The sequence below is a fragment of the Pinus tabuliformis genome, chromosome 1_2 (assembly GCF_031772625.1).
Source record: "Pinus tabuliformis cultivar Carrire ecotype Pingquan chromosome 1_2, CPIR1, whole genome shotgun sequence".
Classification (NCBI taxonomy): domain Eukaryota; kingdom Viridiplantae; phylum Streptophyta; class Pinopsida; order Pinales; family Pinaceae; genus Pinus; species Pinus tabuliformis.
Genome location: NC_142298.1, coordinates 1,081,467,170 through 1,081,477,580, shown reverse-complemented (window position 1 = coordinate 1,081,477,580; position 10,411 = coordinate 1,081,467,170). Strand labels below are relative to the sequence as shown.

Here is a 10,411-nt window from a genome sequence, read left to right as displayed (position 1 = left end):
AATATTTTGAAATTTTGATTAAAAAGTGATTGTTAACTGGTTAAACTGTGTTTGAGCTACGCCTTTAAACACTCATTTATGTTATGGGCGGAACTAGAGTTGGATCTTGATGGCAAAACAAGGCATTTTGCGTGTGAAATGCGTTTAAATTTTTTATATAATCGTCTCTTGTCATGTGCTTTGAAGTTAAAAAAACAAAACATTTCCAACCGCTGAAAAGGTATTTTATTTCAAGCTATTGAGGGTTATGTTTTTATGCTGGTAAGTGGGTGTTGAAAGTAATATTTTTATGTCATCTGTTATGTGTTTTATGTTTATTACAAATTATCACTGAATATTTTAGATGTGGTTGTTTCTTAATGTATGAATTATTATTGTATCATGTCCAAGTCATAAATCCACTTTTTTAGGATCTAGATTTGTCCTCATAATTTATATTTTATATTTATATAACCTTTGTGATCAATGAAAATATGAGAATAACTTGTATTGTGTGTAATTTTTCTTTCTTTCTATTTTTAATAACAATATTGTGATATAAGTTAAAAATGTCGCTATATGAATTAAAAATCACTAATCACAGAAAGTAAATCCAAATTACCTAAAAATAAGTTAGTATGATTTCAAAATCGCTAACATTGCAAACTAAATACAAATTACGGAGACATAAGTTAGGAGAAAATTAAAAATGTGTCGTGGATATTAATGGACAAAAATAAAGAACTTTTTTATTTATTTTGAACCGCAATTTTTATATTTTTGAATAAAAAATAAATCCTGGCCATTTGCATCTAATCTCTAAATAAATAATTATTTATTTAGAAGTCCCTAGATATACCATACTTCTTTCTAATTTGAATTGTAGCAAAACGAAATGTCCAAAAAGAATATCGATTATGACTTAGGTTAATTTTAAATATTGCACGTTTTGCTAATACAACAATGGTTCACACAGTGTTTCTTAAAATAAAATGCTGGGCTAAGATGCTTTTGTATTCTAAATTTGAACTTCTAAATTTGAACTTCTTATGAATGCATTTTTAATTATTATAGGCAAGTTCAATTCTTTGAGATAGGAAACGGAGGAAATAATAAATCATTATTAGCGGCCAACATCATATTGTCGACATGACTATTCCTAAACCAAACCCAGGGAAAATGTATGCATTGCTAAACTGCAAAAATAGAAAAGAAAGAATAGAAGTGTGAAGACTCGGAGAATCCTTTTGATTCATGTTCATTTTCTTTTAGCACATAACTCAAAGATGGACAAGGTTGTGTCACAATACAATATTCAACCCAAGCAAATACCAATACTAAAGGGAAAAATGTGTCAGTTGCAGTGTTCCAATATCAAGGAAAACCAACACCACTAAGAGAATCACAACATTCAAATTCAACCTACAATGAATATAATCAACCCTAAGAACGTGTTTTTCTCACTAAACCTAATGTGAAAATGCACGAGATTTGTAAGTAAAGGTCTTTCCATTCATGGTAACAGGATCAAATGGACTTCCACTAGCAAAAAATGCACACTCCTGCAATGTAAGTCTCGGTGCAACTTGTTTATTAGAATTAATATCAACGAAAAATAATGGTCATTATAAGGTCATTCCATCTTGATAAAATAACATATTTAAAATGCCAAAACTAACTTGATATGATCTCTGCTGCAGTCATCAATATATATACAAGCATACCTTACTCCAATTATATGCCTCCTCTGCATTGCATTTTGACTGACTAGTTGGATTTGAGAGCGCCACAATAATAGGTTTCTGCAAGGTTCTAGTTCAATATAAAGAATGTTGAACTTTTCTTAATCAACAATTTGATATTAACATATTTAACTAAGAACATAGAGTACAAATAAGCAAAATGGTATGACAACTATTTATATATAAACGCATTTTGGCATTTGCTTCGTCCATTAAGGTAATCAGGCGGAAACATCATAATATGTCGCAATAAGAGGAAATAGGCCTAGTTATTTCCTTTTGTGAAAGTTCTTCTAACTCATGATGACCCAATCAATATTGTCGGTCTAAATACCTAAATCATATGTAACCATAAAATTTTGAGACATATTTTCATTTTTCACTAGTAAAGATAATCAAATAGAAACTTCAAACCAATAAAAAGTATTTTGCATCATATTGGATGTCTATGGCAAATTAAGAAACAAAACTTTCAATTAACAATCATTCAAAATGTATCTTTTAAGAATTTAGATAAAACCTTCACAACATCTAAGAGATATTTGTGGGGTTCCTGCTCATGTGCCCATGGCCTCTTGAAATGTTGAAGAGATTCCATTATTGCCTTTTCTATGAGTCCCTCTAACAGGAGGCAAGGATTCCTTAAAACAATAGTTATTAGAAGTGCTTTCAATGTACAAATAACACAGTGATCTCATTCGTATTTATGGGTTTGTGTTATATTTTAAAATACCTTGGAGTCGGCCATCCATATCTTCTCGTAAGCCTCTTTCAATGATTTATTACTCCACGAGAGTAAAAATACCTTAGTATGTACCCTCGAGAATATTTGCACAAGGAAAACAACAAAATATATGCTCATAAAGCCAAAACTTACAGAAGAAATCGACATCTTTCATTATCTGTTTCATCATTTCAAGTACTATAAGTTCCACAATACCTGTTCTTGCCTAGAAATATTTTCACCATAGTTCAGACACTTTAAGGAGAAGAAATATTTGCATTCAATTGATTTGATTGTGGGTTCCCTTAATTCCTAAATGATTAAGGACACACCTTAAGGATGCAACACAAGAATCCAAATAGGATTGTGAGCCTTAAATAAACTATAAGAATTAGAAAAAAGACATGAAATAATGAAAATCTATATAAGTTCTTCAGATTTAATTCTTTTAACTAAATCGTTAAAGATATCTATTTACTCTTACATGCAGAGTTGTCTAAATTTAGAGATTTATTTAACTGATTCAAGTTGAGTAATTCCAGTTCAGTATTTTTTTAGGTAAAGTCGAATTTAAAGTGTGTGTGCATGTTAAGTTATTTTGAGTGAGTCGTTGGTAGAAAAAGTTTAAATACCCCTCACCGGGTTCATTGTGATCATCAAGTTTGTGTGATCAATTGAAGAGTCGCATCTCCTGTGATTGTGTGTGTGAAATTTTGTGTCTTTCCTCCTCTAACTTTCCAACATAAATTTTTCTAGTGTTGAGGAAGTAGGGTTTGTGGGGCAAAGTAACAAATAACTATAGTTGGTATACATGGGAAGCACCATATGTGCTCTTGAAAATAAAGATACAGAACACACACAAACTTTTAAAAAGCGAGAGGAAGATGAGTTTAGGCAGATTAGAAAGTAGAAATGGAGCTTGCCAACCAGTACAGTGAAGCTTCATCCAATCTAGATAAGAATAAATTGGAAGTAAACAATGGCAACAACTTGGACTAATCACTTTAGAAAGAGTCATAATCTTGACAGTCATTTTCTTAAAAACTATATTATAATATTATGTAGGTTGGAAAGATATAATATTGCATCTGTTGCAGACATAAATAAGTAAAGCCTTTTAATTTCATAACAAGAAAAATAAAATTTAATAAACCCATCTCTGCTTATAGAAATTGGTGCCCGACCTAGAAATTTTGCATACGATCTTGGAAGATAAGGTCACCATTATTTTCAATTAGTGTAAAGTAACTCATCTCTGACTCATTTGCATGGTTCACACATAGAGCTGCATTGACCTCTCCGGCTCCTAGGAAGAGGAAGGTATGATCAACTAATGTTCCACCAGTGACCTTTAATGATGCAACCAACCCCCACCAGGACCACTGCAGTTGTGCCTTGAAACACAAAAGATGCACCTTGATTTCTTATTGAAAAAATAGATAGTGAAATCCTTAATCCCAACACAGTCATCATTTTAAATATACATCAATAACATATTTAGATATTATTATTTGAATAATATTGTTGGACACCTAATCCTAATGGGTTAGTGTGGAAGTCGAATGGACAAAAGCAGTCCAAGAGACCTTGGGATCTGAAACCCAAGAGTCATATGTTGTACTATAAATGTATATCTGATGTTAATAAAAAAAGTACTCACTGATTTATCTTTCCTATTCTTTGTTGTCCATGTGTGTTTAACATGGTATCAGAGCGGGCGATCTCCTGCCCTGCTCCATTGTGAGCCACCTGTTTCTGTGAGCCACCTGTTTCAGCGCTGCCATTCCTCTGTTGTGAGCAGTCCTGGCCCTCTGCCATATTCTTTTCAAGCGCTGCCTTATAACGCCTCTGTCATCAACGCCTCTGCCCTGAGCACTGCGCTGCTCTGCCTCTGCCTGGGATATGCTAGTAATTGAATATCGTTGCTCTGTCCTGCGCTGCTCTGCCTCTGACATGGTCTGACACGGTATCTCTGCGCTTGTCAGCTATGTGTTTTTTGTATTCTCCCATGCAAAAATGCAAAAACGCTTCTGCCATTATTCTGTCCTCAAACGCCTCTCTCGTTCATTTGCAACGCGTCGTGTGCTGTGCTGCGTCTGCCTCTGTTTTCTGAAATCTATTATCTATTGAATGCAAGTTTCTTCGGACCTTTCTCGGCCCAGTCCGCGTTGTTTTCATCGTTTTCCTGCCTTTGACGTGTGAAAGTAGGATTTCTGAAGGAAAAAGGTTTTGCTGCCTCACCATCAGAATTCATCCGGGACAAAACTCCTGCAGGGGAGCTACTGTGACGAACGAGGCTACTCTTGGTCGCTGACAGTGGTAGGCTATTTGCTCTTTCACCCGGCGAATCAATAGTGTTATAGAGAACTGGATTCTGTTTGAACTTGTTGTTAATAAGCTGTTCACCAGACTGCGGGCCTTGTGCTTGGCACACCTTCGGCGGTCTGAGAGCTTTTTGTGACTGTCGGTTAAACAAAAAAAAAAAAAAAATCATCACCATTCAGAGACTCAACCAATCAGTTTGTGGAAAAAGCCCATTGAGCTTTCTGTGGGGGGAGCGTAACGAACGCACATCGCACCAAAGCTTGCTTGCAGAAAGGGCCACCCACTGTCCGGGCATCCCACAGTTTAGATAAACCCATTCTCTCGGCCGAAAATCAATGTAATCTACAATCCATCAATACCAATCTACTGGTTTTCTCTAACTTCGCAAGAAACTCTGAATATTAGGAGAAGGCTGCAGATGATACAACTGGAATACTGGCACCGACTACAATTAATCTCTCACCCCGATAATGATTCTATTGGTTTGTTGGAGTTATTTATTCAAGTTTTTGAGAATGATTGTCTGAGATAACTAATGGAGACATGCTGAAAACGATTGCAGCTACAGAGTCCTCATCGATTGCAGCTCTCACTTTTCTCGTGATTTCCTGGTGATGTTGTGTTGCGGGTTGAATGAAGCTTTCTATGCTGTGAATTGATATCTTTATTCTCTTTCACATGGTGATAGTGTAGTAGCACGCACTTTCAGTTTTGCGGTCCACAAAGATTGACCCGTCTCTCGAGATGGGGAACCTCGTTGGTGACCCGGAAAAGTCGATTCCCGATGCAGAGAAGAATGGAGGAGTTAACATTGAAGAGGCAACCAGTTGCACCAAATCGCTTCTTTGTATTTGTTTATGTTATGGACGTAGATAGTTGATTGCATGTGCTTTGATTGGGTCTCTTGGTGCATGTTATACAGGCGTTCTGCTAATTAACTTGGCAGTGGCTTTATTTGCTTTAGTTGCTATAGAGAGTAGCAGTCAGAGTCTGGGTCGGACTTATGCAGTACTGCTGGCCTCTGCACTTGCTCTTGACATTGCCTGGTTTATTCTTTTCGCTAGTGAGATATGGAACATCGAGCCCCTTCAATTTGGAAAGTTTTCAGTATTTTCACTAAAGGTTGTATTTTGGATGCAAGCTATTGGGTTTTCTGTTCGATTGATATCCTCATTCATATGGTTCCAGATATATAGGTTGGGAGTATCTTCAGATATTTCTTCTGTTTATCAACCTGCCGACTTTGAGAACAGGCCTGGTTTTTCAAATCCACCAAGTCCTGCTCATGCTAGACAAATTTCAATTGAGGATAATGTATTAGGAGGTTCTATTTATGATCCAGCTTATTACGCCTCTCTTTTCCATGACAAACAAGATCTTGGACCTTCCTATGAGAGTACAAGGCTGTTGGAAGGACCTGAAAGTGTATGACATGTAAAGAACCGATTGATCCAGAGGATGTCCTATCTACTTTTCCCTAAAGTTGAAGATGTACAGTTGTACTATATTCATCTATTTGTATCTCTGAAATTGTTGCTCAATGTGAGTTTAACATCGTAATCAGCAATGGTAGGAGCTTTTGGAGGCCCGTATGCCTCTATGATATCTCTACATTGAATGTTCACTGAACCTACAATCATAATCATAAACAACCATTCGATTCAACAGTTTAGTTGAAGGGCCGTACGCTGGTGCGTTTTGTTCCTTTGCTGTGTGCTGTACGCTGGTGCATTTTGAACGTTCCCTGTGTTGAAACTGTGACTGGCTTCCGCGTATATTGGACACTGTTCTGGTGTATTACATTGGTGTATTACACTGTCTTCAATATCACTGCATCATACACTTCACGCTCAGCAATTGAACTTCTTGTTCTATTTTTATAAAGTCTACCTTCTCAGCTCTCAGTGGGAATTTATTTGTCAAACGTTTTTCACTATATACAGAAAACATCTCTTTCTTTCTTGTAGTAAACTGTTGGATTTTATGCATTGTTGCTCACTGTGAGACTGTGCATAAGCTGGTCTGTGCGTTGATCTCCATGCAGAAGACCAAATGACTTTGCCTTTGTAAACCGACTCTGCTACAGGTTGAGCTCACTAAATTTCCAGCCATTCCAGCGAATAGATCGGACCAGCGAGAAGCAGAAATTTGGTATCTCCAATATTGAAGCAAACTAGTGGCAAGATCAGGAAATATTTGTTCGTACCCTAGTCAAAGCATTTATATATGAGCATTCAAGTTCTGTCCATGACAGTGTTATAATTGTTGAAGTTTTGTTAGCCATCATTTCTGATTCAAAAGGGAAGGAGTATTTGAAGGATCCAAGAAAGTTTGCAGTTGTTGCTGCTCTAGTGTAGCACTGTATTTAAAACTCATTGATTCCTTGATTCCACTGCTGCAAAAGAGTTTGGTGGGCTGATTGTAATCTTTTATATTGCACACTGATCATTTGCTGACATTTATAAAGGATATTGCTGTGTACTGTGAGTGGGTATTACTTTTCTGCATTAAGTAGTAGTTTTGATAAGTTTTTAACGCATAAATGGCCAGAATCAGTGAAGTATTAGAGTTCATGAAAACTCTTATACAATCTACTGTTGATGACACATTACAAATCAGCAAAAGATCTCTCTCAGAAATTCAGACATGCTTATATAATGCACAGGAAAAGATTGATTTTTTACAGATTGAATCACAGCTACAGCAAGAAGAGCTACATCAAAATAGACACCATTCTGAACCTGTTTTTGTTCAGAACATTGAGACAACCACCCATCAGCAGCATGTTAATAATGTTACAGTTCATTCAAATAAAGCAGCAGTTGTATATACAAATGCAGAAACTCAGTCTGCACTTCCCAAGCCCATCATCAGACCTTGGGAACAGCTTGTCCACAACAAGCACAAAACTGGTCTTGGATATGACAAGGACTTGTCCTTTCATATTCCAGACTATGCCAAGCCCATTTAGTTTCAGAGTGCTGGATTCATTCATGACAGTTCACTTGCTCCTCATGACAGTTCACCTCCAGCTGTTTCAGATTCTGCCCCTCTTCCACAGCAACAACAACAACAACAACAACAGATCGTGAAATGCCAACACTGTGACCGAGTTGGCCATCTGAAAGATCACTGTTTTGATCTTCATCCATGTAAGCATTGTCATAAAACCAGCCATTCTTCACACAGATGCTTCAAAAACAAACGTCCTGCAAGAACAAAGATTCATCTTGGATGGATCGCTTCTTGGCAATGGGCATCAACAGCCAAGAAGATATTCCAAACACATGTCAGAACTTGTTCCAGAATATTGAACAGTCTTGCAGTTGAGTTTTCTCCATCTTCTCACCTTGTACCTGACAGGGGGGGAAATGATGGTCATTTACAAGCTTCAAAGTCACATCAAGCGAGCCTGAGCCACAACCTGCCACACCAGTTTCAGAGTTGTAGCCAGAGACAAAGATGCCTGAACATGCCTTCAGTTGGCAATCTGGGACACTTCCTCTAGCAGAGACTCCAGCTTCTTGCCAGCTTTGGAAGAGTTCCAGGAATCGCAGAGTTGTTGGTCATCCTTAAACCATCACAGATAAGAACAATTCCTCTAGCAGAAGACTCCAGCTTCTTGCCAGCTTTGGAAGAGTTCCAGGAATTGCATTAAGCATTCCAGCGTTGTTGGTCATCCTTAAACCATCACAGATTGAGAACACTTCCGCTAGCAGAAGACTCCAGCTTCTTGCCAGTTTTGGAAGAGTTCCGGGAACTGCACTAAGCGTTCCAGTGTTGGTGGTCATCCTTAAACCACCACCCTTTTTTTACCAACATTTCATAGAGCACATTCAGCCTAGTGCTGCCATGCATTTTTTGCACATTTTGTATTACAGCTCTCTTCTTGGACTCATACATAACCCTTCGGATTAAGGGGGGGAATGTTGGACACCTAATCCTAATGGGTTAGTGTGGAAGTCGAATGGACAAAAGCAGTCCAAGAGACCTTGGGATCTGAAACCCAAGAGTCATATGTTGTACTATAAATGTATATCTGATGTTAATAAAAAAATGTACTCACTGATTTATCTTTCCTATTCTTTGATGTCCATGTGTGTTTAACAAATATTTCACTTATTGAAAAGTTGTGGCTTTGTTACACAGGTTGCATTGTAAGATAGTCAACATAATCAGTCATTGTAGGAAAACCTAAATGTCATCGTTGAACACAACATGGGCTTTTCAATATTTTGGTAACAACTAAAAGACATTGCGATTTGCAAAGTCATAATCAAATGCCTTTGGTATTCTAAATTAAAACTTCTAGTCATTCCAAATTTTGCACTTGCTCTCTTATTGTAAGACAATTTGGAGTGTTACTCTGATTTGTTTGGTGTTGCATGTTAGAACACTTCTCCAGCTTTTGGTAGATGATAATAAGGCTAATTTATTTGTAGCTCAAAAATACTCAAAGAAGAGAAATGTCACTTAAGTGATAGTGATCCTTTTAGGGTCAAATCAATCATATATTGCATCCCTAATATTGCCACTCAAGCAACAAATGAGTGGATCACAAAATTCTCATGCTACCCTGGGAAACGATGTTGTAAAAGGGGTTTATTATTAATTTTCACCAACTCCTTCTACCTACGAACCATTGTTCCTGCCATTTTGCATTCTTGATCATGCTATATAATAAATTTTAAACATATGCTAAACATATTCTTCCTAAAATATGGAAGTGCACATTGATATATTTCTGATGTGCCTCACATTATCTTCTCCTCCTAAAAGTAGTATTTTACAAATTCATCAAATTGGCTTGCTAGAGTTGTACACATTGATTTTGTAATATGGCAAAGATTTGCAAATTCAATTAATTGTACATGTGAGAACGCTAGTGTCACCATTATTAACATTGGATTTTTGTTAGAATGCATTTTATTTTTCCTTCCTATTCCTGTACAAATGTTTAAGGATTAGGACCTTGGCAATTATATGAAACTAAAAATTTCTAAGAATCCTCTCATTTGTGCTTGAATGTTAATCTTGTTCTTACCTAGAGTTCTATGTTTGTTGGATGTTTAAATATTATCCTCTTAATCAAAGGAACCTAAGTTTTGCTCCCTATATCTATATTGTTTTAGCATGTAGAAGGGTTTATTTGATGAACTATTAAATTCAACATTAGATGCATATTTCTTGACATGGATATTGAACATGATGTCTTTATTAATCTTTTCTAAGGTAGCTTACAAGTGATTCCTCTGATAAAAATGAAATTTATGGGGACATTAGTCTCAAGTTGGGTTTGGATTTAACACGTTGGCTTAATCATGTACAATAAAAACATACAAATCCTTGGCGGTAAATAGTAAGGTAATACTACTAATATGTAATGTACTATGATAATCTAGAAGCATGGAGTTTGCAAGAGTTAGGTTTTGAAAGAGCTACAATGTGTTGATTGTAGGCCAACCAAGTTCATTACAGTCATTTCCCTACTTTGAAAGAAAATCAACAAGAAATTAGCAATTCATTGTTAACTAATTAAGAATAAATCTACAATTGGTTATCATACATGTAGAGTGCTTATAGACAGAAAATGACATGTCCTCTACTTCGGGAAGTAGTTGAATCTTGTTATCGTACCAAG

The 10,411-nt window shown here is 36.4% G+C and overlaps 1 protein-coding gene across 1 annotated transcript; it reads left to right on the top strand.

Moving 5' to 3' along the window:
- Positions 1–5,514: 5,514 nt before the first annotated feature.
- On the top strand, positions 5,515–6,224 carry LOC149209894 (uncharacterized). Its single transcript, XM_089398791.1, has 2 exons — positions 5,515–5,589; positions 5,647–6,224. The coding sequence occupies exons 1-2, from the start codon at positions 5,515–5,517 to the stop codon at positions 6,199–6,201; spliced, it is 630 nt and encodes a 209-aa protein (XP_089254917.1). The 3' UTR covers positions 6,202–6,224.
- The last annotated feature ends 4,187 nt before the right edge of the window (positions 6,225–10,411 follow it).

Excerpts from the sequence above, each read along its gene's own strand:
- LOC149209894 (XM_089398791.1), top strand. The coding sequence starts at position 5,515 with ATGGGGAACCTCGTTGGTGACCCGGAAAAGTCGATTCCCGATGCAGAG. Across the intron at positions 5,590-5,646 it reads GAGGAGTTAACATTGAAGAG|TTGATTGCATGTGCTTTGAT; the intron begins GCAACCAGTTGC and ends GGACGTAGATAG.